At 43.4% G+C, this 27,286-nt stretch overlaps 1 protein-coding gene across 1 annotated transcript in view; it reads left to right on the forward strand.

Moving 5' to 3' along the window:
- The first annotated feature begins 2,213 nt into the window (after nt 1-2,213).
- PIK3R1 (phosphoinositide-3-kinase regulatory subunit 1) overlaps nt 2,214-27,286 on the forward strand; it is an 80,202-nt gene continuing 55,129 nt past the window's right edge. Inside the window, exons 1-2 of the mRNA XM_027605171.2 lie at nt 2,214-2,422; nt 12,306-13,028. Of these exons, the coding sequence (XP_027460972.1) occupies nt 12,692-13,028 (337 nt within the window). The 5' untranslated portion in view covers nt 2,214-2,422; nt 12,306-12,691. The remainder of the gene's footprint in view (nt 2,423-12,305; nt 13,029-27,286) is intronic.

Raw genomic sequence — 27,286 nt, forward strand, 5'->3', positions numbered from 1 at the left:
CCTAGACCTAGAGCAAAGGCTCTCAAACCTTCTCTTGCGTGAGACTACTTGGAAGGCTTATTTAAAAAGATTGCAGGCCTCCAGCCCCAGCATTTCTGATTCAGCAAGGACAGAGAATTTACATTTCTAACACATCCGCAGGAGAGAATAACGAGGCTTGCCCAAAGACCTAGAGGTTCCCCTTGGCCTCACCAGGTGGCTTCTTATAACAGTTACTTTTTACGAGTCCAGATAAGATTTTATTTAAGAAAAAGGTTTAAAGTCTGAGTACTGCTCTTCTGTTGCTTTTTATTATTTCATAGAAATCAATGGAAAATGGAAATTTAAAAAAGCTAATGTTAGTGATATGGGGGGGGGGGGGCAGGTATCAATACAGATGAACCAGAGACTGAAATTAGTTTATCAAAAAAGAGCCCTATTGTCCTCCCATGGGATACTCTTTGGACTTAACGCTCTGTGGTCCAGTATGATGGAAAAGATGAAAGAAGATACAACATAAATTGCTGAAGACCATCTAAAAAAAGAAAGCTTCATTAAAGATTTCATGCGTTTTAAGTTTGGGGGGAATAGAACCCCATCATAACAATACATAAGTCCCTTTCCAGGAACTCATGTACAAAAGGAAGAGACGGCTGGTAAGGTTTCTTCAGACCCAAGCCTAAAGGAAATACCGTAAACATCCCACCACTTAACAGCTCAGCTTATTGGATTGGGTCAAAGTAATTCTACTACAGGGTGAGACACCTCATTTCAGTTACAAAGCTCAGGCAAACAATAGATGAGGCCCTTCATTTCATAGAGTAGGTGGAAAAAGACGTTGCTTGGGTAAACTTTTAGATTAAGTGGATTCTTAAACATGTAGGTAGCTCTCTCTCTTTCTCTTTCTCCACTTCAAGAGACGTGTTGGAATAATAGAAAGGCCAGTACCTGATACCTGAAGTGGAACTTACTTTTCTGTTAAGAGTGTGAGTCACCTTTAAAAATGATTTTATTGTCCGAGGATACTCAAGACATTTCAGGATGTTCTTTACCTCCAACACCCACGGGAATAAAGCACCAAATTCAAAGTTTGACAGAAGTTTAAATGCTTGTTTTTGTTTGTTTGTTTTTAAAGGAATATCCTTGCAAGGAAACGGGGAAAGAGCTGTAGAAAGTGCTCTAAGGTAAGCAGGCTGGGCAGGTGCAGATCTCAAAACTCCTGAAAGAGGAATCTGGCAATAGAGGTTTAAAAAAGCAGACTCTTAAAGGGCTTAAGGGTAAAGGGCAGACAGAACACAGGTTGCTCGCATTCTATGTTACCCGTCATTGGAAGGTCTGGACCAACATCAGATTGTTTTTTTTTGAGCAACTTAGTAATGATTCTTAGTGGGAGAATCTGCATTTGAAAGCGAATTTACGGGACAGTGTAATTCACGTGAGCTTCCACTCCCGACACCCGGAGCAAGAAGAGGGGCCGTGGTCCGCCTGAGCGACCTACATTTGCTACGCGAGGCAAAAACTGGTAAGGATCAGTCAGCGTGCGCCCTCCTCATCAAACTCTCTTCCCTTTTCTCGGGCCCGCCTGGCTCCCGATGGCGGCGGTGCCAGGCTGCTGGAGCTCGCGGCAGCCTGCGGGCACTAGCCCCTCCGCCTCACCCTTTCACCCTCCGTTCACCCCCGGGCTCCACGCGGGTGGCGTGGTTTTTCCGCCCACTCCCGAGGCGGTGCTGGCGAAGCCCGGAATTGCAGGGCCTCCCCGCCTTGGCGAGCCCTGGAATCTGAGTCTTCCCCGGCCCTGGCACTCCGCTAGGGCGCCGGGGGCTCGAAGGAGGCTGGGGTTCGTCTCCAGATACTCTGATTAGAGCCGCAGCCTCTAAGTCTGAACTCGTCCTCCACCTCTCCCAGCCCCACCGCCTCCGGTCTCGGAGACCCTGGCAGCTGGCTGCGCCGCGGGCCGGCGCAGACCCAGAGCGCTCCACCGCGGAGGTAGCGCGCTGCCCGGCCGCCCGGGGCATCCCCGCGGCCGGGGGCGGAAGGCCAGCCCGGCTGCAGGAAGGGTCCGCAGAGCCGGAGCTCCGCCCCTCCGGCCGCCCGGCTCGCAGGCCGGCACAGTGAGTGGCAGCGGCGGAGGGCGCGGCGCCAGCGGAGAGGGGCGGAGACGCGCCCGCTGGTTGGCGCGGGCTCGGGGGCGGGGCGCGCTGGGCCGGGCCGAAGGCGGGGCCGAGGCCGGGCACTGGCGCTGCGGGCTGACGGAGAGGAGTCGCGAGCAGCTGGAGCGGAGTTGGAGGGAGCGGCGGCGGCGACGAGGGCAGCGGGCTAGCGGGTTGGAGCCGCCGAGCTCGGATCGGGAACGGTGGGCGAGTCGGGGCCAGGTCAGAGGCGCGTCGGAGGCCGCCGCTGCAGCCTGGGCCCCGCAGAGGAAGGAAGCCGGCCGGCGGGGGAGGTAAGCGGCGGCAGCGGGTCCGGGTGTGTGTGTGTGCCCGGGAGGGGGAAGCTGTGCGTGCGCGCGCGGCTGCCGCCGTTCTCTTCCTGTCACCAGCAGCCGCTTCTGCAGAGCCGAGCCGGGGGAAAGCGGGCCGGCCGCCGGCATCGCCGGTTCTCGGCCAGCGTTCTGCGTGCTACGGCAGCTTCCGAGCTCCCGTTTCCCCGGTCCTCTAACGAGCTGGCTCTGCACGCCGCCGGACTCATTCGTTTCCCGAGTTGCAGGCGATCTCGGGCTTGTCCCCACCCCTTCGTTACCGCACACTTTTGAGGGTCCTTACTGTCGCCCTGCTGCAGTTTTCCGGGGTCCTTCACCGGAGGAGAGCGCCCAGACCGTTGCCTTTGAGTTAGCGGGAAGGAGCGGAGCCTCCCCCCGCGTCCTCTAGCTTCAACCAGGGTCGCTGCTCGAGCCGTTCCCCCGAGCGGGTGGGGCGGCGGTGGTCCCCGGAGCTCGCCACGAGCCCCCGCCCTCCGAAGTTTGCCTTCCTCCTCTTCCGGGGTGGGGGAAGTGCGCCTCGGGGCGGCTGGTCGCTGGGGCCCTAAAGGCGTCTAGTGCCGGCTGGGCCTGGACAGGTTGTTGGAGGCATATTTAATGGGGTCCTCGAACAGTCCGGAAATCCAGCTTTTCGTATCGCGGGGCGAGACTGGAGGGACCTGCCCAGCAATATGGAGCCGGCTAGGGAGAGCGGGAGTGTGGCAAGCCCCAGCTAAAATATCGTGGGTAATTGTCTGGCAACCACAGCTCTAACACTCACTTCCCAAGAGCAGAAACTGCCCCGCAGATCACAAGACAAAGAGAACTGAAGAGCTCAGGCCAGCCACTCCTGTACAAATACATACTTCGATAACCAGAATTCGAGCATGAAATAGAAGGGTGTGAGTGGAGTGGCTGTTACATGTTGAATGCAGAGCGCCTGGGAACTGGATTTGGGGAATTTCTTATGCTTCCCTGAGTGCTATTAATATCGAAAAGGGCTCACTTCCACCGTTAATCCCTGGTGGAGCTGCAGCACTGTGGTATCCGAGTATGAGTTTACTTTGTATTTGGGGCTTTTATGACTTTGGAAGCTACACTTTTTTTTTTTTTTTTCTTTTTCTGTTCTCTTCTTTTTCTCTTTGTCATTCAGTGCGAAGTACGGCTGGATAAAGCAGTTCCGGGTTTTGAGTGCAGCATAAGATTGTCATTTCAGTGTAGTGAGGTTCAAGTTTTAGTTGTTAGGCGGGACATTCACAGAGCTTACTGACCCAGGCATTTATGTTGAATTGTATTTTAATGTTTCATTAGCTTGGGTTGCGTTTCGCAACTTTAAAGATGCTGGTAGTGATTAGCTAGAAAAGATCGGAGAAGACAGGTTCATTTCTGAGACACGCTATTAGGGTAATGGATCTTCAAGGTGCAAATCATTGGGCATTTGGCGAGTTCTGCGGAGAAGGCCACAAATAGCTTTTATCTTTAAAAAAGAACCCCCCCCATACAGGTTTTTGATAGATCACATTGTCCTTGAAATAAACAGTTCAAATCAATAGAAGGTAATTTTTTCCAAACAGAAGTTGCTTAAATTTTGGGAAGCAGGTGTTTGGGTTGTTACAAAGAAAATACCCTAAAAGTAGTTTGGGGGGGGCAGTGTCCCTCTAAAGTTTGAGAAGGTGTGTTTGGTTCAGAATCAAGCTTTAAACTGGAAAGGTCAGTGGAGACTACCTTATCTGCCGTGCAGAATTGTTGGGTTATGTCATTGCTGGCCTCTTCAGCTTTTTTTATGCGTGTTGTAGATAGGTAGGTAGTAGTCCTACTTTTTTTCATAACAGTGTATAGGTTTTTGTGATTGGAAGATCTGTGTATCTCATATTGACTTTCAAAGTGTGATGTGCTTTTGCTTTTTAACTTCCATCTTGATAATGGGACCTGTTGTCAGTTGCATAACAGAACTCTAGTGTACACATGTCTATCTGCTGTTTTATCTGCTTTTCTAAAATGATGTTATCACTGTGTCCATTCACATGTGTGATGCTGAGGGTGTGAAAAAGCATTTCACTTCCCATCAATTAATTATATTGTCTTTTCTTAGCTATTTTTAGAAATTTATATTTATTAAGATCAGAAAATCCCCACAGCATAAAAAGTTAGTTTTGGGGAACAGAAGTGGTACAATAAGTTATAATTAATTATAATAATAACATGTTTTGGTTGGTGGTAGTAGTGCTGGTCGCATGCATATATCTTCTGGAATTGCCACTTGTACCTCAGCCGATTTTTGAAGGGTTTTGTATCTTAAATGCAAACATATACCACCTACCCGAACCTTGTGTTGTTAAAAGTGACCATACGTATTAATTTTTTCCATGAGTGCCTTGTAATTTTTAAGGTAGGGTGTTGGTCAGAATTTCCTTTTTTTCTTAGGTAGTTCTAAAAAGGCATCCACTCTGAAAGATTGTCCACTTGCTCATGAAAACAGGGACAATTTCAGTTCATCTTTTGTTGTGTTTGCATTTTGTGATTTCCAAACTGTGTTTTATTGACTAAGGAGATGATGGTGAATGAGCAGATTTAAAGAAAATGATTTTATGGTCAGGTAGATGATAAAAAGCTGAGATAATGGCTGCATTTGGGATTTGGCTTTTAATTCTCTCACCTGTGCGGGATACACCACGCAGAAGAAAATGGGAAGTGCTTCTTTCTGCATGTTATCCATTTTAGACAGGCTCCCCGCAGATCTGTTTTGGAGGGCACAGGGATTTGCCAATGAACTCAAGAGAATGGAGTCTCTTAGTGAAGCTCTCAGAAAATGAGGTTACTGACCAGTGGAAGAAACGGCTTATCAATTTAGTTTTTTACCTTAGAAGGCACAATATAAATGCTGTAATCGTTTTTAATCAAAAACTTAGGTTGTAAGTAATTTTTAAAATATTCATGTTATTTATTGCCTTTTTTCTCAATCCTAATGTGATTTCTTGCTGCGCTTCTGCCAACTCTCTTATTGGAATTATTTGCCTAAAAGAATGGCGATTAAAGGCCATTTCACGTGCATTATGCCAAATGAGCTGAGAAGTAGACTACGTAATTACTCATAAACTTGTCTGTTTGGCTTATGTTGGTTGTCCCCCCCCCCCAAGTGTATAATGAGCATAGCATAGTTTCTGCTGAAAAAAAAAAATCGTGCTGTAAAAATATCTTTGGAGATTGTATCTTCCCAGCATTGTTTTCCTTAAAGTAAATCGAATACATACCCACAGGCACCTGTAGTCAAAATAGTTTTCAGGTGAAGGATCACCCCAGAGAGTGCCAAAGTGTGAAGAGACTCCACCGGTGCGCAAGAGTGAGTTAATAAAGCAAGGTGCCTGGTCAGGCGTGCCTTGCCCCTCCCCTTCCTGGCTGGACCCCAGTGGTCCAGACCCTGGACTCGTCCCCCAGAGGAGCTAGGGCTGAAACCTCCGGACGCAGCTACCTTTAGTCCCTGGAGGACTCTTCTCTCTTTGAGAGCAGCTAGGCAGCCACCACCAAACCCTGTTGGAGAGGAGTCTTGGCCCCTCCCAGGTCTCCTTTGCCCAGACCTCCAAAGCCACCCCTCTCCCTCAGGCAGGGAGAGAACTAGGTGGGCAAAGTCCACATGTAGCCTTTTTGTGTCTACTTACTCTGAAAAGGAGTTAAAGGGACAGCAGAGAGTTTTATTTTGGACGAACTTGAGGATTCGTTTACAAGAGTTCCCAAGCCTTTAGAGGCAGTGCAAACAAAAACTCCTAGCAAATATTCCTGTTTCAAATAAGAATTGTATAAATGGCAGTAAGGGGTGTTGAATGCAAGTAGTAATAGTAGTAGTAATGGTACCAGTGATCACATAGCCGCAGTTTACTAGCTATGTAACGTCAAACAAATCATTTAGCTTTTCTGTGCTTGTTTTCTCATCTGTAAAATGGGGATAGTAATTGTATCTAGGATGGTTGTAAGGGTTCAGTGAGTTGATCTATGCAAAACTCTAAATGCTGTGCCTGGCCCGTAGTAAACTCTATGTTGGTGTTAAATTATATTAAGTAGTAAACTCTATGTTGGTGTTAATTATATTAAGTTCTAATTATCAAGCATGGAGCTAAGTACTTTATACATGTAATTTCATTTAATCCTCATAGTAACCCTGGGAGGTCTAAGTTTGCTTATTGTATCTGTCTCACAGATGATAAAATTGTGCCACAGAGAGATCTGAGTAACTTGCCCAAGGTTAAAAATCCAGACAGTGATGGGGACAGCTGCCTGTGTCTGAAGCTCGGTGCTTATACTAATCTTCTCGTTAAGACTTTTGCAAAATACCATTGTATTATCACGAGAGGAGGGGATTCAGATCATCTCCAGTCCTCTCGTTCCACGGCCGTTTCCTCAGGTCTCTTCCCCGTGATGGTGCAGGGACCAGAACGGTCAACCCCGTGGCCTTGCCTGTGTGGTGGGATATGTTTCTCAGGCCCCTCAGGACCCACAGCAGGAGCACCAGCATCTTTCCGCCAGCCTCCTTGTGAGCACTCCAGCTGGACCTGGGCCTCTCTTCACTGCCCCTCCTAAAGCGTTCCAGTTCTGTGTCATCACTTTGCCTTCAGGAGAGTCCTGCCTCCTTGTTGTTTCACCTGGGCCTGTCTTGTACCCCGCCCAGCCCCACTGCTCCTCCAGCCCCAGAAGGGCTGCAGGCAGGAGTCTTGCTCTAGACACCCTGCTTGCCCACAGTGTGGACTCAGCCCTGAGCATCGCAGCCAGCGACACATTCTGGTCGGTTTGGAAAATGAATGAGGATATCTGGTGACTGTTACTTTAGGCTTAATCTAACTTCGCTCTAACTTTGATTTTTATGATTTCCAGGCCATTGTATTGGACAGGTGAAGAGATTTTTAAATGTTGATTTGTCTTTTTAAAAGACAGTGAATTTAGGTTGTGGAGCTTGCCCTAGACTCACAGCTAGCCCAGGGAGGATGGAGAGATGGGATGTAGGGAAGTACAGGCTGTGGGCCCAGGAACCCTCCATCGCCTTTGCAGCCAAAGTGAAGACCCACTGTGTGCTGGGACCCAGTGCCAAACTGCTCACTGAATCACAGGACAGAATCCTAGGATTGGAGCGTATTCCTGCTTTACTTCAAGTGATTTAAAAATATCCTATATTCCTGTCTCCCCACCAAGTTTGCTAAATCCTTGTCCTTTGTAAAAGGGGAATAAGTCAGCAAAGTCAGAGGACTTTTCAGAGAATTTTGTTTGGTTCTTTGCCAGAATGCCTGCGGGTTAGAGGGTTAAACTGAAAGTTTACATTCAGGCCTTTCTACAGTAAGAAGTCATGGGTTCCTGACTGTCAGGCATCAGACACAATTTTATTTTGAGGAACAAAATCATAGCAAAGAGAGAAAATACACATTGATTAATGGTGTTGCAGGCAGGCAGTCTTTAAAAGGATTGAAAGACTGGAACACAGTAATTACCATTAAAAAAAATTTCAAACTGTTGCATGCAATATTATGTAAGAATAAGTTATTTGTTTATAAAATTTCTTTATATCTTTTGTTCCTATAACTTATGTATGGACTAGCCTGGAGCCTAGATTATAAAATTGCTTTGCTTATTTGAAAACACTGAATTATGGATGGGTAGGTATAACCCACCTATAAAGCCTTTACTGTGTTAACAATTATTTCGGAGCTAGGTGGAAATAGTTCACTGGACCGGTGAATGTAGCCAAAGAGATTGGAGACATAATCTTGTGAATCTGGGCAACATATATCCTGTCGATGTGGGTAGCTCGGGCTCCAAATTGATCCTAGAAGGGTTACATTACATAGGTGCTGCCAGTGTCTCAGGCCGCTGAGTCTTCTGCAGTCCTGGGGAGAATGTGAGGGTAAGAGAAAAAAGAACTTGCCAGTTATCTAGGTATGATAGTTCTTGTGACTATGGATTAATACCCCACATACTCCCCTAGGGAGGACCTGAGTTGTTAGAAACTGTGTACTCAGGTGCCTGGGATATTGGTAGGGGGCGTAGAGGCTGAGAGGGATACAGATGGCAGAAGCTTCAGCTTGTAGAGCATAAGTGGGCAGGATTCTAGAAGTGGGCAGCCTTCCAGACATGATGTGCCCAGTATTCTCTCATTCACTAGCTTATAGACTTCTTTGGCAAGGATGCATTTTACTGAAGTCTCTTTGAAAGAAAATTTGCCTTGTCCAAGATACTGGGTCCCGAACTTGATGGAACGGCTGCCAAGTTGTAGTGGCTTTTTTGGGCAGGTGTGTTTGTAAAAAAGCCACAAACACTATCAGTGAGGCCACTGTCACAAAGAGTAAATAAAAAGCAGACGTTCAGGGTTAAATCTGAGGGGTCAGAATGTGCCGGCAAAGAATCTGCATCACTGACCCTATGGACATACCTCGGCTGTCCTCGGTCATCAAAGCATGTTGAACTTGGGCAGTAGGTTCTAGTGGTGTCAAAAGTTGTGGCCCTGGAGCCAGACTGCTTGAATGGGAACTGTGATTCCATCTCCCAGTTGCTGAGTGTTATCATGGCCAAGGTACTCAATTCTCTGTACCTCGGTTTCCTCCTCTGCAAAGTGAGAATATTGATAAGTGCTGCCTCGGGGTTATGCTGAGGAGTGAACATGTTGATACACATATAGTTCCTAATGAACAGTAGATGGCAATGGTTGAGTGAGTTAATACACATCCAGCTCCCAGTAGGTGTTAGATGATACCCATGATGACCAAGATGACGGTGACAGTCCTCGAAATGGGTGTGGCTGTTAGGAGAAAGCATGCAGTGTGGTTGAGGCTCCTGCCCCTTCTCCCCGGCCAGGGCCGCTGTGCAGTTGCCACCCAGCTGACTAGTCAGCGCTCCCTCTTCTCTTACAGGGTTGCTCTCCAACCTCTCAGTTGGCACTGACTTCTGGCCAACCTTGAATTGTTTGGATTGATCTTCCTGGCCTTGATGTTGTGGAGTCCCAGAAGACAGGAATGGTGTGTTCTCATAATCCTAGCATCGTAGAAGATGAGGGTTTTTGTTGATTTGGGGTTTTTTTATTTTGTTTTTTTAAATCAGATGAAGGCCCAGAATTCTACACAGGATTTTTCTCACACAGAAAGTTAAGGTTCTCCTTTTAAAAACAGCGAGGGACAGGAATTAGTAGAGACATCTAAGTCTTTGGCGTCTGGGTTGGGGATTGCTACTCTCAGTCATCAGGTTCCTCAGGGTTCTTTTTCTCTTTGCACAGGTTTAGCCTCAGGTAACATAAACACAGTTTTCAGCTTGGTAAAACCCTGACCAGACATGGGGCCTCTTAGTATGGTGTCCCCTGTTTAGGAACATGCATATCTGCATGGGTGTGCTGTGATCAGCGGCCCGGTGGTGGCTGAGGGCTGTGTAGGGGAGAGTGATGAGGAGAGACAGACAGGGAGGGAGGGAGGGGTAGAGGGGGAGACGAGTGGGTAGATACAATATTCCCCATTCTGTTAAGAATCTCACCAAACTGGCCCACTGGGTTGTTGAAATAGAACAAGCCATAGGCAGCAGCTGGTGGAAAGATCTATCCAACGTACTAGTTGAGGATTTTTTTTTTTTTCCCAAAAAGACCTACATTGCCAGGAAAAGCTAACAAAAATTTCAAGGCAGATTTGGAGGAATTAAATTATTCTTAGGCATGTTGCCTGGTTTCCAGGCATTTAGGGATATGTAAATTTTCATGTTCCTTAGAGTTCTGTGTCTCATTTGTACAGAGTACATTAGTACTAAAAATGAGATTTGCCAGTCCTACATTTTTGTGTGAATTTCTGCAGTGAATATTTAATTTGATTCTGGAGCCATCAAAAGGAGAGGTTGTCTTCAAACATAGTTTATTTTTCTAATACACCCTGCTGGTTGCTTTAGTTTTCTTTTTTATCTGATGACTGAAATACAAAGTTAGAATACTATCTCAAATTAATATTCTAACTATTCAAAGGTTTCCAGTGTTTGTTTTTGCTCCTTTTAACATTAACTCTCCTAAGAGTGTTACTGTACTACCACTAAGAGGATCTAACCACGTAAAGTTGGATACTTGACGCTTCTGCATGCCAACATCACTGGCTGTTGATTAGATTCTGCATGTTAAGATGCATATACGGACGAGTTCCTATAATACCAAGCTTCTCACGTGGCCCCCTCATCAAAACACACGGAGCTTCGTTTGATATAGCACGCTGATGTTGTGTGGCTCTCGTTTATTGCTTTGCTACTCAGCCAGCTTAACTGAAACCTTTTAAGTTGCTTTTACTCTTTATAATGAAGATAGTGCTGAGAAATGACCAGAGTGCAAAGTGTGTACATGAACGCCCTGTGCTGTTGGCAGGCCACGTGCTGACTTTCTCTCCAGAGAGTCTTTAATTCCTCTGCCTCCACTGTGTTACAAGAAAAAAAAAAAGCAAAAACTTGCCCTACTCGTTTCCCCCTACACCAGGGCTATCTGTCCAGGGTAATTTCCAGCCACCATTTCTACTCCCTCTTCAGTTCCTTAACTCCTTCAATTCTAGCAACTGTCCTCAGTGTCTCTAGACTGGAGTCTGCTTTCTCAGAAGTCAATGATGATACGGTGGTGGGCAGAGCCCCGGGTTTCCTAGCCTTGCCTCACTTTCCCCTTGCTGGAGGCCCCTGCAGGATTCGGTCTTAGGGATCACCTTTTCTCACCCAAAGTGTCTTATCCATTGTTTCCCAGATACAGTGTGTCTCCAAACTTGGACTTTGCTTTTAAGGTTGCATTCAGTGAACCCCAGTGTTTGGTTCTTGGATCATTTTTTAACCTTCGATAGTTTTTCTTTGGGAGTTCCTCCATTCCATTGAGTTCAGCCTTGCCTTATTTGCAGCTGATCAAGTCTGTAGCGGGTTCCCTCTCTTGAATCACAGGCTAGGTTTGCCCCTGCCCCCTACACTAGCAGTTGTATGCCCAGCATCCCCTAAAGCCCACCGGCGTCAACCCCGGGTAGGCCTTCTGCTCCTGTTCCGTGTTCACTCTCACTCGGGCATCACCACATCCTCCGGGTAGGCCTTCTGCTCCTGTTCCGTGTTCACTCTCACTCGGGCATCACCACATCCACTCATGCTCTCTCTGCAGCGTCTGTTGCTTCATTCCTCCCCTCCGTACCTTCTGCTGCCGCCTTGGTTCCCGTCCTCAGGGCCTTTCAGCCACACCACTGTAGTACAGCTTTCATCCTCACCCATCCATCCCTGTGCCCGTCCGTCCCGTTCACCGCAGTTAGACCAAGATTCTTCAAGTGCAGCTCCCATGTTGTCGCTCCCCTTCCTCCATGCGTTTTTGGTGGCTCCCGAAATTAGACCATAGTACTCCCAAGCTCAGTGCAGGAGTGCATCGTGTCCTATAACCCCTCCCTGTCTTTCTAATCCAGTTCCAGTGCTCCCTCTTAGGCTTCCGACGCTTTGGACTGCCTGTTCTAGCTCCTCCCAGAATACGACATGTCTTAGTCACATCTGTACGTGAGATCATGCCACACATCCCTTTCTGTCTTCAGATCCCTGCAGTGAGACGTGGTCTCTCCCTCATTGGAACCCAAAAGCCTTTAGCCTCTGCCTGTCTTCCGCTGTTTACCTAGTGTTATGGTTCCTCGTGTACCGTTCTTATCTGAGAGACGTTGCCACATGCCGGCACACCTCGCACCCCTGCCTAGTGTTCTTGGAAGGCGGACTGTCTTACTCATCTTTGTTGTATATATCACGTGGAGCGGTAGCACGCTGGCCCGTGTGTGTGTGCCAAATTGATTAAATACTTGTTGAATGGAAATAGAAATTCAAATTCACACAGATGGCAAAGTGTGATGTTCATTCATAAGTCTTGTTTTTCCTTTGCTAGGTGAAGCTCGCGTGTGGAGTGACACAGTGTAATCAGACGCCAGATGGACAGTGTGACAAGAGTGTCAGAAAGGATTGGGCCGCGCTGCGAGAATCAGCCTGGAGGCCAAGTGTTGACGAGCTGCTGAAAAGGAAGCCAGTGGGAGCACTGCGGGCCGCAGAGGAAGTGGGACCCTGTCTTCAGTCGCACCATTGATGGAGGACAGATGGATAGCCGGACATCCGGTCACCTCTCCTTTTAAACCTTTGGAGAGTTGTCCCCTGTCCTCTGCTGGACACATATTAGGAATCTTAACACACTCTCTGAATTCGCTTTCCATAGAAACGTAAGATCAGACTGCAGCGTGTCACCAGACTCCTCTGTTGCATGGTCACAGACTCACCAACATGAGCGCCGAGGGCTATCAGTACCGAGCGCTGTATGATTACAAAAAGGAACGAGACGAAGATATTGACTTGCACTTGGGTGATGTCTTGACTGTGAATAAAGGGTCCTTAGTAGCTCTTGGATTCAGTGACGGACAGGAAGCCAGGCCTGAAGAAATTGGCTGGTTAAATGGTTATAATGAAACCACGGGGGAAAGAGGGGACTTTCCGGGAACTTACGTTGAATATATTGGAAGGAAAAAAATCTCGCCTCCCACACCAAAGCCCCGACCACCTCGACCCCTTCCTGTTGCACCAGGTTCTTCGAAAGCTGAAGCAGACGGTGAGCAACAGCAAGGTCAGTATTCATGAATGATTGCCTCGTGGCTTTTTTTTTTTTTTTTTTTTTTAGGAGAAGCCTGAGAGTTGTGTTGGGCTATCACCCTCGGAGAATAACTCATTTTGGCAACTTTATCTGAATTTCTGTATGGTATATAAAAGCTTGGTCAGTCATTGCAAGACTAGAAATTTGTGTTTGTGGGGTAGAGAGTTGGAAAAAGAAGGAGATGGCATATGAGAACCTGTTTCGTGAGCATCTTTAAACCCTGTTACTATCGTTACCATGGAATTAAACACTACTTCATTCTTCCTCTTGTAATTGGTATTAATATATTTAATCATTTGGGGAAAGTAGAGGGTAAGTCAGTATATTTAACATTAATTTGATGTATATGGAAAAATGTCGAGAGCAATAAAGTGACCACAGAAAGCAGAGAAGAAAGCATTGTTTTTATAACCTGGTTATCTCCCTCTTGGTTTCCTCTCCAGAAACACTGTGGCTGAAGCTGACGCCTAATCCTGTACTCACTATAGATGGAGAGGGAGTTCTCTTCCTTCACGGGCAGGGTCATTCGTAGCATTATTGCTTCTAGAGTGCTAGGCTGTCACAAGAAAAAAAAAATTACTGAATGCTTTTCTTAAATGGAAACCACCTTGATTCAAAACCCGCTCCTTGTTTATTATTGGAGATGGTCCACACTTGAGCTTTGTGCACAGCTGGTCATTTAAGGTTTTTCTGCTGTTCAGTGTCACACAGAGACAAGCCCTTTGCTCAGCTTTGCCGTTATGACCTTTGTTAAACACTCATTTCCTCGTTAGTAAATTTCAAGCTTTTTTTTTTCTTCCCATAATTGTTTCTTTTTTTCTCAGACTGAGAAAGGTTTGGAAAGGTAGGTTTAAAACAGGTGGACCCTCCCGCAGCGGTTGCATGTTAAGTCCAATGGCGTGTGGCATTACTGTGTATTTCTGGGAGGGATTCTTAGTCTCTTGTGCCTTCTTTAATGTTGGCTTATTCTGGCACATAGGAATGAGGTAACACGGGAATAAATGAGCAGAATTTAAGTGCTGCCTTTTAGCACTGAGTCATAATATGACAGGGAATATTTTGTAGAAGTCAAGTACTCCTGCCTAGAGATACCTGAAGGGATGTGCCTTCTCCTCCCCTGCCTGACCCAAAAGAGATACATGTTTGATGAACATGATACCGTACTTTATAAATAATGTCCAAATAATGTCTTTTACTATACAGTTGAAAAGCAAAAGTTAATTTTTCTTTGCAGGTAAGTCAGAAAACCTTGACTGCATACGTAGATACAGTTTTGTCAACCATTGCATTTCATTGAGCAGATAGAAAGTGTATATGTACATTATTGTGGTTTCTTTTTTCCCCCCACCCAACTACATATTTTTAATTTGGCTGTTAATTTTTTAAGTTAAAAAAAAACAAAACACTTAAAGTAGCCTGATTCAAAAGGAAAACCTATTTAATTTGTCCCAGAATATAAAAGATGACAGAATCCTCCAAGTATCTGTGTTGGATTAGAGAAGATTGAAAGGTGGGAAAAGGGGCATCTTGTCAAATTAGTGACCCAGATTTTGTAAAAATAATTTCTAAGCAAAATTGCATTTGATAACTGCTATTAGGTGTAACTTTCATTATAAGCAAAATGATTTTCTCTTTTTTAGGTCCTAAACTATTTTGCAGTGCTTTCTTTCTCATGTGATGTGACAATGGAGATTTTTCACAGCCTTTTCTTTTTTCTTTGTAACACATGAAAAGGTAGAGTAATGGAAAATTTTTAGCAGAATTTAGGAAAGAAACCCATGATAATGTGCATTCGGGTATTAGAAAGAGTGGGCCCAAATACAATGAGAAATTAAGAGTTACTGAAAGGTTGAAGAGGCAGTATGGGGAGGTTGTGAGGGGAATGTAGTACTAAACATTAGATTTTCCAGAAATGTTAGTCTTCTGTTCTCACTTAAATAGGATTTGTCTGAAATGAGAATTCAGTGGCTCCTACTAGTTGCCTGTCACATTGAAAAGGAAAGTAGTTGTAAGGACAAACATATATGTTGGAACTACGGGATTCTGGTTTGGAAGACTTTGCAGTGACAAATTGTAGGGCAGCAAGAGAGGATAGTTCTTTTCTTACTGTAATTGAATTCCTTAGCACTTTTTTCTTTTTACTCCCCCTGCCACTTGATTTAGCCTGTTTTTTGTGTTTGACTTTCTTTGTTTTACTTAGAAGGTTACCCTCGAGGCCTGAGATCACATGTAGGTCTCCTGTTGAGATAGTGTCATAAGGAGAGTTGGCACTCCCCCTGTAATGGGCAGGGGTTAGACAGAGAATGCTCATGCCTGCCTGCCTGCTAATTGTGTGGTTCTTGTCTCCTGCTCTTGCAACCTTCTCTCTCCTTAAAAGAAAGTTGTGATTGGACCCTGGCCAGAAGTACACTGTGTGAGGGATTCCTCCTTACATAATAGAACCCACTTTTCCACTTTTCCTGGAATGTTCCTGGAAATAAAGCTGTAAAGTTGAGCTCTTGAAACTCATTTGAAAATCTGCTAAACCTTCCACTGCTACATTTTGCATGTAGTCTCTTAGGAAGCCCAGTCTGTCGATGGAATTGAATTTGTTCATTGGTCCATTGTTGTATTTACTGGCTTCAGAGTCATTCAGTAAACGTGAACTGCATCCCTATTTTGTGCTGAGAAGTAGCGATGACAAATGAAGTCAAGATTCGAGAGAGAGAAATAGCATGCCTTCGGATACCGTGTCCTTTCCCCTCCCACCTCAGGGCTCTGCTTCCTTTCCTCCGCTTGGCCGGCTCTTCCTCGCACATCCCTTGGGCGACCTACTCTCCCCTCTGCTCACATCTTCTCATGGAGGCTGGCTCTGCTCACCCTGTTTCACATGGTGACCTGCCCCTCTGCTTTTGCAAACCCTTTATTATCTAACCTGCTATAGAATTTACTTCCCATGTGGATGTTTATCATCTCTTCCCTCTGCCAGATTGTAGGCTCCATGACGGCAGGAATCTTGGTTGTTCCTCCATGATCCCAAGTACCTAGAGCAGTGCAATAGGTTCTCAGTGGATAAAGGCTTGCTTTTGAGGTTCTTCATCTAAATATTTCACATCCCAGGCGGCTTGAGAGCCCTGCACTCTGTATGTCACAGGCAGGCACAGGAGGCTGCAACAGCCCATTCTGTGGTTAGAAATCACAGCTTACTTGCTTTCATATCATTCACATCTGAGGAATCTTGCAGCCTTGGCCTTGACCGTTGCATACTTTGTTCTCCAAAACTGTTATTTTCTACTCCAGTGCTTAGCAGAGGTAGTTCTGGTAGCGGGAAAGTGTGTTCAGCTGATAGAGGGTTCTGTCAGCCACTTAAGCAAAGTGATTAGAATGTGTGTCAAGATCAGCAAGGATCCTCAGGTTTTATTTCCTCTCCCCTCCTTTCATCTCCTTCCCTTTGCTTGGGGGCTAAAATTGCCAAGAGGAGTGTCACATTGCACTTTCCCACCATTTAGTGAAGCCCTCTGTGACCTACTTTGGAGAGAACCTCTTCAGTGTTTCGCACAGGTGAAGGGTATGGAAAATGGGTGTCACGTGGTCCTGAGGGGGGCCATGCTGTTGAAAGACAGTACTCCGGCTCTTTCTGCATTAGGCTCTTCAGACACTGGCATTCCATTCCCAAACATACAACCCCATTCAACCACAGTCCCTACTTCCTCTGTACACAGAGAAATGATGGAGGTGGAGATGTAGGGATAGGGGAATGAAAATGTTTTCCTTTCTTTCATAAATAGCTGTCCCGTGGGGCTATTTCTTGAGACAGTGTTTTGCGATTCTTTAAAGTCATGCTAATGCACAATATTTAGACTAGTGAGATTCTAGTGAGTGACAAACTAGAATCTAGTTTATTGTATAGACCTAGTGACCACGTTAGTTTGTATCAAACATTGGAATCTGGTAACTTGAGAGACCACTTCCGGATCTGAGTTCATACCCACCTCCGTCCCCCATCCACACCCCTTACCGGCTCCCACTTTGGACCCTGACAGTGAGTCCCAGGTCCCAGCTGGTTCCACATATAGAACACAGAGCACACATTTGGCAAGGCCTATTTTAAATTTTGATCAAAATTCTTTCTAAGCAGAAAAAGGAAAAAGCTTATAACTTGTCTTTGCTTTCAAGGTTTCCCCGGCCAAGTTATTTTTACATTTCTCACACTCAGCATTTGAGTGCCCCTCCATGGTTGTCATTCATCATCTAGAAGGCAAGGCTGTAATAAATCACACAAATTGACTACACTGTACAGAGGTCACAGAAGATAGTGGCCTGATCCCAAATCATACACCTTTGCTGAGCCTCATGGTCATAACATACTGCTGTTGCTCACCCAAAGAGTACCTGTGAAAGTAATTTGCTTTGCTTCACAAATTCCTGCCTTTATGAGTTCTGTTTCAGTAGAGATGATGCCTTGTCATAACTTCACCTTTTCTCCTACTTAGGTGAGACTTTGCTTGTGAAGTTAGAGGGTCGTCCTGTTGAGCTCCTCTGAATGGTGGGGTGAGACATCGGACTTGTGGTGCTGACTGCCCATTCTGCATTGACCATGCTGCTATTGTGAGAAAGCAGGGCTGGTTAGAGGGTATTTGAAGAAGATAAAGGCCTTAGAACCCTGCCTCTAATGACCCACTGGAAAAACTAATCAGAACACTAGAGATTTTGACCTCTGTGTTTAAATACGAAATGAAGTACATTTCCAAAAGATATCATCAATATAACTGATTAAAGAGTAGGTCTGGAGAAAACAAATGTGATAATTATTTTTGCTAAAATCAGATGAGCTTAACCACTTCTCTTAAGATCCCAGAAGGAATTACTCATGTATTAAGTGACATGTTATAATAAGTTCTCCTGCTCGAGTGCCAGCATTTCTATTCTTTTTTTTTCCATTTTGAATCTTTTTACTAAAGGCTTGATTTTTAAGATGTTTTTCCTGTAAATTTTAAATTTAATTATTTTGTCTACCCAGAAATGTGAAGAGAAAGGCAAGTAACCCTAATTAATAATTTGCATATCCATGGTTAGTTGAGAAGGAAAGTGACAAACAGAGAAAAGATTTTCACATCTTTTCTGCTTTTTAGCAGAAAAGCTCTACCCCGACCTGGCTGGCCATATTAGGAATTAAAAGCAAAGCCTAAGGGGGGATGAGTAGAGAGTTCCTCTTGGTACTCCCAAACAGAGAGGGAGACATTCCTCCTTCCTTCCTCCAGTCTGTTATTTGACCAGAAGGACTTGATTTTTTCTTTCCTGGAGCTGTGGTGACAGTTAAGTTCAAGCTTACAGATAAGACATTCCTTGAGGAGAAGATTTCTGCCATGTTACCATGATGCTTGTCATTTAGAAACACAGAGCTATGGTATGCTGGTTGTATTTTCTTAGGTGAGCTATATGTTCAGATGATTTCATTAAGGCTTCTGGCTTTAGACATTTCACTCTGCTCTTTTTTTTTTTTTTTTCCCAAAATGGCTAAAGGGTCCAAAGTCCATATCTGTACTACCTAAATAAAGCCTTCACACCTCTGATTTGAACAGGATCTCTGTTAAGTGGAGTGAGCCTATTTTGTCTCCTAGCAACCAAGCTAATGATGATGTTCTAATGAAATTTTCCTTGTCATAAAAGTAGAACTCTATATTCAAAAATATTTCTTTTTTAGTTTAGTTGTCAGTAGATTCTGTGATAACTTTGACGTCCGTCTTCCCTGGTTCCTAGGTGAATGCATCTTTGTCTAAAACAGGAGAAATTCTGATTAATAAGCGCTTCTCCAGTAAGTCAGGGTTTGAGAAAATAATTCAAATTCTTAAATTCAACAACAAATGGTGCCTTACATCTGCTAAGTAGCATCCAAAAAGGGGAGAATTTTGTACCTCTGGCAGAACAGAATACCAAATATGTGATGCCATTTACATATCCATGTTTTTCTTAGTAAAAGAAAACAGATGTTAGCAGTAGAGCCGGCTGTTGCATATACGTGTGTCTTTGTTGCGAACAGATTTCCACGAGGAATGATATAAAATTGGTTTGAAGGCTGAAGTGGGAGAAAATAACTTGGTGTGATAGCTAGAAATGAGAAGCATAGTTGCATGATGGATTATATCTAATGTTTTGAGGTCTTGGTTGATTTTATTGCATTCAGTACCAAAACAGTTCTTAGGCTTTCACTGAAACTAATCTAAATAGAGGAGGTCAGAGTGTACTGGAAGTTGGCTTTATTTTAATTCCTTGGGTATAATTTCCCTAAAATGTCAAAACTGTCAGAATAGTTTGTAAGTGTGTTATTCTTACTAATTTCTATAAGCGACCACAGTATTTTGTTTTTACTATGATAATCCCATGCACTATACATTGTTAAAATGATCTGATAAAGTAGAACTTTGCAGTTGAAAATAAAAACAAGCAGCAGATCTTTCTGTATAATTATGTATGCAGAACTTTGTCCCAGTGGCTTCATGCCATCTAACGTATGGCTGTCATTTTCAGGAATACCTTTCCTGGACACTGTCTTGCTTGGATGTGTTGGCATTCATCTCATCTGTTTCCATTTGGTAGCATGTATTATGCGGTGCCTATAGATTCTTCCGTCCTGTCACAGTTTGATGCATATTGAGGTTCTGACTGTGAATTTATTACACTGTATCGTAGGAGACTGTAATTTGGTGATCAAATTTGATATTCAAGATGGTAAAGATGTTGGTATAAGTGAAATGTAAATCTCTGTGATACATCATTTGAGTCAGAAATTCCACTCTGCTTTGCTTCCTCTAAATTCCTTAACCCCCCCTTTTTTTAAATTCCTTAATCCTTCTAATCCCAGTGTTCTCTAGTTGTAAAATTAGAAATAGATACTGTCTTTTCTGACCTTTGACTGTATTTTTGTTTTAACCTTGCTGACACTTGGCCAGTAAACATTAATCTATTCCTACTCAAAGAATTGTTGAGAAACATAATCCAGAAAACTTGAAGTTGTCACTAGTAGTGTTTCCCCAGTCCTTCAGCCCAGAAGGCAGAAGAAGGGTAAGCCCAGAAGGTGAAGGGACTTAGATAGAAAAACAAGCTAGGATGGTTGGGCAGATGTGCTTGCATGACCTCATTGCCAGATCTGATGTGGAGCTTGGGCTGTGAGATCAGATGGGATTGTTGCTAATGAAGGTGCCACAGTGGTAGCAAGTTTTGCAAAACTGCATACTGTATGATCTTAAGTTATGAGAACTTATGCTCTCCCTGTGTTGGTGGACTCTCAAGAATTGCTGACGTTTAAATGGGTTTGTGACTTACAGTTTGACACATTGCAGTTCATGAGTGTATTAGGTATTCATGGAATGCCTTCCTTACACTGTGTCTCTGTGGTGTAACTAAATTTGTTGACGCGATAGGAGCTCAAGAGTGCCTGAGGATTGGTGGTGTGGGTTTTTTGTTAAATTCTCCAAGGCAGGTAGACAGGGTGATGGTTATAACATTTGTCTATTCAGGTTATAAAGATTTACTTATTCAGAGCTCTTCAAATTTATGTGATAGAGGTATTAGAGTATTGTGCCCAAGAAGTAAAGTGTTAGCATAGGCATTGGGCAAGGCTGCTTTGTAGTAAAGTCAGCGAGATAGTTGGGGTGGTCATCCTCATCCTCCAAGCTTTACCCCGAGGAAGGAACCTGCCGCAGGGCCCTCAGACTTGGCACATACTATCATTGACACTGTTAGAGAAAGTCGGCTCCAGCTTGTTGCTGGGTCTTGAAAAATTCAGTTTTCAGAATTACTTCAGGTTGTAAATAAGATAATCTACTGTGAACCCGCATTAAACACTGCTGGGTTTATTTTTATCCCATTTTAAAAAATAATTCTTAATCTTTAAGAATGTTGCTTCTTTATCAGTGAGTGGTTGGTTTGAAATATATCTTTCTATCCATGTCCTAATTGTAGAAACATAGTTGAATGTTTGTATCATGACTTTATAATTTGGAAGTATTTCACAACATTGCAAACTTGCTTTTTTAGGTGGCGAAAAAGTAAATTTCCCATTGTTGAAGGAGAAAGATTGATTCAGAAAGGTTAGACCAAGATGACTTAATTGCTAAATAATATTGATCATCTACTGAGTACCAAGGAATGAGATTTAATGAATTTGGCTAAGATACATCAGAAGTATATAGTGTAGTCACTATACCACACTTGCCCATGGATTTATTTAAATGTTGAAAATGCCTTTTTCAAAATGTACCTTAAACTAACAAAAGAAATGTCACCAAGGCTTTAAAATTAAAAAAAAAAAGACCATAAAATTGGCAGACTTACTGTTTGCCAAGCATTCTGATAGGCATTTCATAGACATTTTTCATTTGATTGTTCTGTCCACCCTGCAAATATTGCATTGTTAAATCATTTTCCAGATTAAGAAGCTAAAGCTCAAATGATTTTGTAAATATTTAAAAAGAAGGGACTTCATAGAAGGGACATTCAGCATGCAGCTGTGTGGATCTTGTTAAGCAGTCCTTTGTGAAGTTATCGGTAACTGAAGAAACCAGATAGTTTCAGCTTTTTGGGTGGTCTTTAATTATGTTTGTTTTATCTTTTAGGTTTCATTGGCTGTTACATTCATACAACCACACAACAAATTACCTTTGTTTTACATACGACTCACAGCATTTTCTCATGTCTGTTAAATATATTAAAGGTTTGAGTTACAAAGAAACTGACGAGGCCATGAAACTAAGACAAAGTTTTGGGTATGTGTGTGTATGTGGTTTTTCTTGAGAAGAAATAAACCTTGATCAGATGCTCAGAAGTTACGTACCATTGATAAGTGATTTTCCCTCCATGTCTGTTATTTTGGAAGACGTTACTGTCTGTTTCAAATGTTTCCCTGAATTTCAAATTTTCTTCTTTCTGTCTTATAATTATATCATTTTGATTGAAATGGAGCACAGGCTGGTTATTACCTGTTTAAAAGCCAGAAAGCTGAGTATGTCCAGCATAAGAATTATGTGTTTTGGCGTGTTAGATAGTGGCTGCTTGAAATCCATAAATACAAGAAATCCCAAGCTGACTCAGATGAATCTGAAGTCTTAAACCTAAGCCTGAGTTCTGTCAGAGTTAGCAGTAAATGCCATTTTAAAGACTGGCTAAATGGCTAAATTCCTTTGAATGTCAAACTTTATTTCTCAGGAAAGTCAGTCACTGCCAAGTTTATAACATAAACATTGTGTTTCTGTTTCCAGAATTCCAAGGACAGGAGGGTGGATGAGGGCACGTGAAAGGCACAGGTGAATTTTATTTCTGGGTGTTTAAAAGGACAATGTGACATTGCACAGAGATAGTCTCTCAAAGGCGTTGAGTGCCAGCAAAACCTCTTGGATGCTTTTATTTTTGCTTATTTTTTTTTCCCTTGAAACATCTGAAAGTTTCCTCATTTAAAAAGGTCTCTGCCTGGTGGTCCTGACACAGCCTCTTGAGACTACTCACTAGAGTCCCTAAGAACGTGGAGAAAAACACTTGCATTCTCAAGAGTTACAAAAGCAAGAACTAGCAGGGAAAATGTCTACTGTAAACTAAACGGAGCCAGGTTTAAAAACATAGGCAGGGTAAGTTCTGACTACCTATAAATAGGGAGGCAGAGCCGTGTCCTCCCCGACTCTCTGCCCGTAATTCAGAAAGAGCCTAGGCAGCTGTCCCCAAAATGCCCTTCCCTTCCTCCAATCTTCCCCAGTGGTGCTTTTTTATTCCATGGAAGATTATAACTCAGAAAATAACCAAGCAGGGCTGGGGTGGAGGGACTGGGGGTATTACTGTTACGTCCTGAGAATCTTCCTCCATAAAAGGAAAGTGTTGGAGGTGAGGAAGGATTAGAAAGACCTCCGTTGACTGAGGGTTTGGGTACTGATTGAGTTCTCCATCATTCAGAGCCTCAGAAAACCAGCCAGTGAAGGCAGAAGAAGGTTTTCTTTCAGGCTAGCGAAACTACATTGAAATGAAAACCACAGTGAGAATTGGGCTGGGAACTATGCATCCTAACTGGCCAGCCAACTCTAGGTCTGAAGCCAGCACCCAATGGATCAGGGGTAGCTCAGAGCAAATGCCAGGTCTGGGTAGATTTCTCCTTGCTTAGTGGTCACTGATCAGGAAAAGTATAGCTGAGCCTGCTGAACAGTGTTGCTCCATAAAGGGAAAGGGGAGATCAAATAGAAGATTTGAAGAAAGAACAGACTTCCACCAATGATTTATTACTTCAAAATAACATGGCCCTAATGAAAGAGGGGCAGAAAGCAGTTAAATGTTTATGAGTTGAAAAAAAATGATAGGATGGGATGAAATGGGAGTGAAACCATAAAATTGTAAAGAAATTAAAATTGCAATAGCACCTTAAAATCCATGTGAGAGACAGTAAGGAGTAGAATTGATGCAGCTGAAAATTAAATTAGTGTTGTGAACAAGAAATGTAGATAAAGCTCTTCCAGAATGCAAAAAAAAAAAAGTGAGGGAGAAAGATGATAGATACATGGACTGAAGATCTAACATGAGAATTTGAAGTGCTGATAAACAGGAAATCATATCAAGTGAAAGAGAGCAACATAATAAAAATAACCTTGCATGCATGTGTGCACATTTGAATGTGCCCTCCACCACCTCGTTCATAGGAAATCAATGGAAAGCCACCTCTAGATGCGTGTTGGCAAAAAAAAAAAGTTTTAAGTATAAAAATATCATTAAAGCATCTAGTCACCATACCTACGTAAGTACCAAGGAACAGAATTCAGACTTCCTTCTCCTTTGTAGCTGTAAATGCCAAACGATAGTAGTAGAGTTTTGAGAAAAGATGGTGACTTGAGAACTTAGGGTCCGGTTTCCTTATATTTCACATGGAAAGGCAGTCGAGAGACACTCTGATACTATCAGCAGGAGCTCAGAAAGATACACTAAACTTCCCACGTCACATGGGAAAACTTTTAAACATTGCTTTCCATTGAAACTTTGCAGTGAGAAAGGCAGAGGTTGATTACCTTGAAGACTAAAACTCTAAGGTGTGTATTTTCCAAACACCTAAAAATACAATGCGTCTTCCAAAACACAAACTAGAGAAACGTGACGGTATTATGGACATGAGGAAAATCCTTGCCTTGTATGAAAATTTTACGCAAATACATATATAAACATCCACGTGTATGTGTGTCTTTGTACACAAATACAGACATGTGGCTTTATACCTGCCTATATTTGTGTGTTCAACAAATGCTAGTTCTCTGTCAGGTGCTATGCTGACATTGTACTACATGAACTTGTTACTTTTCGTAAGAATTCTGTGACATTGGCCTTATTATTATACCTGTTGTCAACCTGTTAGTTAAATGATAGCCCAGGCTCACACAGCTAGTGGAGGAGTTGGGATTGACCCCAGACCGCCTGTCCCCCCAGTGTGGTTAAGCGTCTGTGCCGTACAGCGAATGGGCCTTGGGCGGGAGTGTCCTCGCCCTATGACAATGCGATATTCCCGGACACAGCCCATGGGCCAGGAAGGCAGCCCTGAGCCAAAGGCAGTTGATCCCCTGGCTTGTCAGTGACCTCTGACGTGGCCTGATACAGTCAGTGAGTTCAACAACAAGGCTTTTCCACTTTCAGGAAGTAGACCCAAGAAAAACTAAAGAGAATGAAGCAGTTGTGTGAGTTACTCTCCTTTGCAGCAGAAGGACCTCATCAGAATAGGCTGAGAAGAGGTGATTTAAAGTCATGTTGGAATCTTTGGGGCATAAGTGATGAAAATATCAACCTTCAAGTTAGCACTCACAGGACTACCGCTTCTCAAAATGTTATGTACATATAGATGCGACATTATATCTTTATAAGATGGCATAACATCTGAATATATAAAATAGCATTCATACATATGTTGTATATAAACATGTGTGATAGCACAGTATATAAAGCAATATAGACAAGTCCTTGTTGATTTAGTGATGCAAATGTACCTTTGTAATTGAGTTTGCTAATAAGTTCACTAAAATCAGCTCTAAACGATTGAAAGCCAGTTGTAACTTGCTACTCCACTAGGCATCAGATGCTTGTAGTTACTTGTACGGTTATATTGTAACTGTCATTTGTGGTCTAATCTTCCCCATAAGGGAAACTTGAGAAACCCGGTCAGCTTTTAACATTTAGAGGAAGTTTAAACATTGGCGCATAAAATTCACAGTTGTTTAGGTTGAAACTCCGTTTCCTGTCAGACCACATCTATCCAGCGCCTATGTGATTGGAATCGTCTAGCTATGGCCTGCACTCAGGACAAGTTTCACAAGATGCACCCAGTGTTTACTCTTGTCTTTGCCTGCTTCCGGAGTCTGTGCAGTGGACCCTGAGCCCTCTGCCTGCCTGATGGCAGTGCGGTCAAATAAGGGAATTTGTCTAATCACGTAACTATTTTATTCCCTTAACTGCTGTTGGTGAATTCCAGCCTAGCTGTTACATCCTTTTAGTATTTAGTATTTTGAGTATTATTTAGCTATAAGGGTGGAAAAAAAATTTTTTTTGGTGGGGGCGGGGAGTGTTATAGTTTGGCTGTGAGGCTAGTTGCCTTTTGTATAGTCTGAAAGGGAACAATGGGGACAGTTTTACAGTGATCTTTTTACCCAGAATACAAACCCACGGTCCCTGCCACCTCTCAGTCAACCCCCACGCAATCCGTTTTCTAAAACACATTTGAAATACAACTGAGGCTTTTGCCTAAGAACCTCTTAATTCAGTGAATCACTAAAGGACCATTTTTTGCCAGCATCAGGTGCTATGTGGAGTTCACATTCTGAAATGTTTAAAATTCTCTATCCTAGCAAATGCAGTTAGTAATCTCCAAATTATGGTATCTCACATTTCGTGTATGATATGCCGAGAGAAGGAAATGAAGAAGGCCCGGGAATTAATAGTTCTGGTAATCACAGCTTAAAATGAAGCCAAAAATACTTTGCTTATAGGAGTTGAAAAGAAGAGACCATGACTGATGGGTTTAGCCTTTTCTCTGAAATCCATCTCGCAGAGTTGATATTTGATGTTTTAGGCAAAGGCGGTGTAGGCTCTGATTAATTTTGTCACCTTACTCTGGACCTTTCACTTATAGGCATGTCACTGAATGATTACATAAATTTTTTATTTGCTAAAAAGGTTGTATTACCCTTTTTAGTTCATTGCATCTGGTTGCTACCTTTTTCTTAAATACCTGTACGATGAAGTGTTTTACGTCTGGGATGAAAAGTTTGAAATGTTTTCCTCATGATTCTTAAGGTTTGCTTGGCACGCATTGAGCATTTGCTTTGTACCAGGCACTGTGCTGTGTGCACTGCTTGCATCATTTCACACATTGCAGTTTTCAGGTTGAGGCACAGCGAGAAACCTGCCCAGAAGCAAATACTAATAAAGGGTAGAGACCTGGGATTTGCATACAGACTCTGACTTCAGGGTGTGTGCTTTCCAGCATCACACTGTGTCTCACCCTCAAAATGAAACGGAGAAGAAAAGGAACCTCTAGCAGTATGAACTTCCTCAGAGGTCATGTCATGTTAGACCAATCACTGGTGCTGGAGGCAAATATTCAGTAAATATTAGGAAGAAGTGGCCTGTACGTCATAGAGTTTTAAATAGAGTCTCACATCTCTATAATCTTTGGCCTTATTCAGTTACCCTCATACTAATATAAAAATCTTAAAGATCTAGGTATTAAAAATGCTCGATTGGCCAGTATCTTGTTTCTGTCAAGATCATGTACTTGAACCATACATCAAACCAGAGACTTAGATGAGACAATTGGTAGAAAATCATCAATGTCTTTAAAAGTTTTCTTAAAAATAAAGAGGGAAGACTATATGAAATAATCTAAGTTAAAGCAATGACCTGATTCCATCCAGGTGAAAGTATTAGAACATTATCAGTGTTTGAACCTAGAGTTGGACCCGTTTGTAGCAATTACAATCTAGAAGAATGTCTTGGTTTAGTAAGACTTTAATCTTAGAGATGAGCCCCGATGGAGAGCCGGTGAGGCTGGATATGGATCAGACATCAGAACGTCTCCGTGTGACCCCATGTTGTGAGTCTTGCTCAGAGAGCACAGCAGTCACACTTTGGTTCCTGTCACACTCATGACGGATGAAGGCAGAAGAAAAGTCCTTGATGCTAGGAGATTCCGTTAAACCATCAAGGTGGATTTAAGGCAGCAGGGGGCACCCAGAAAGAGAGGT

Source organism: Zalophus californianus, chromosome 5 (assembly GCF_009762305.2).
Source record: "Zalophus californianus isolate mZalCal1 chromosome 5, mZalCal1.pri.v2, whole genome shotgun sequence".
Taxonomy (NCBI): domain Eukaryota; kingdom Metazoa; phylum Chordata; class Mammalia; order Carnivora; family Otariidae; genus Zalophus; species Zalophus californianus.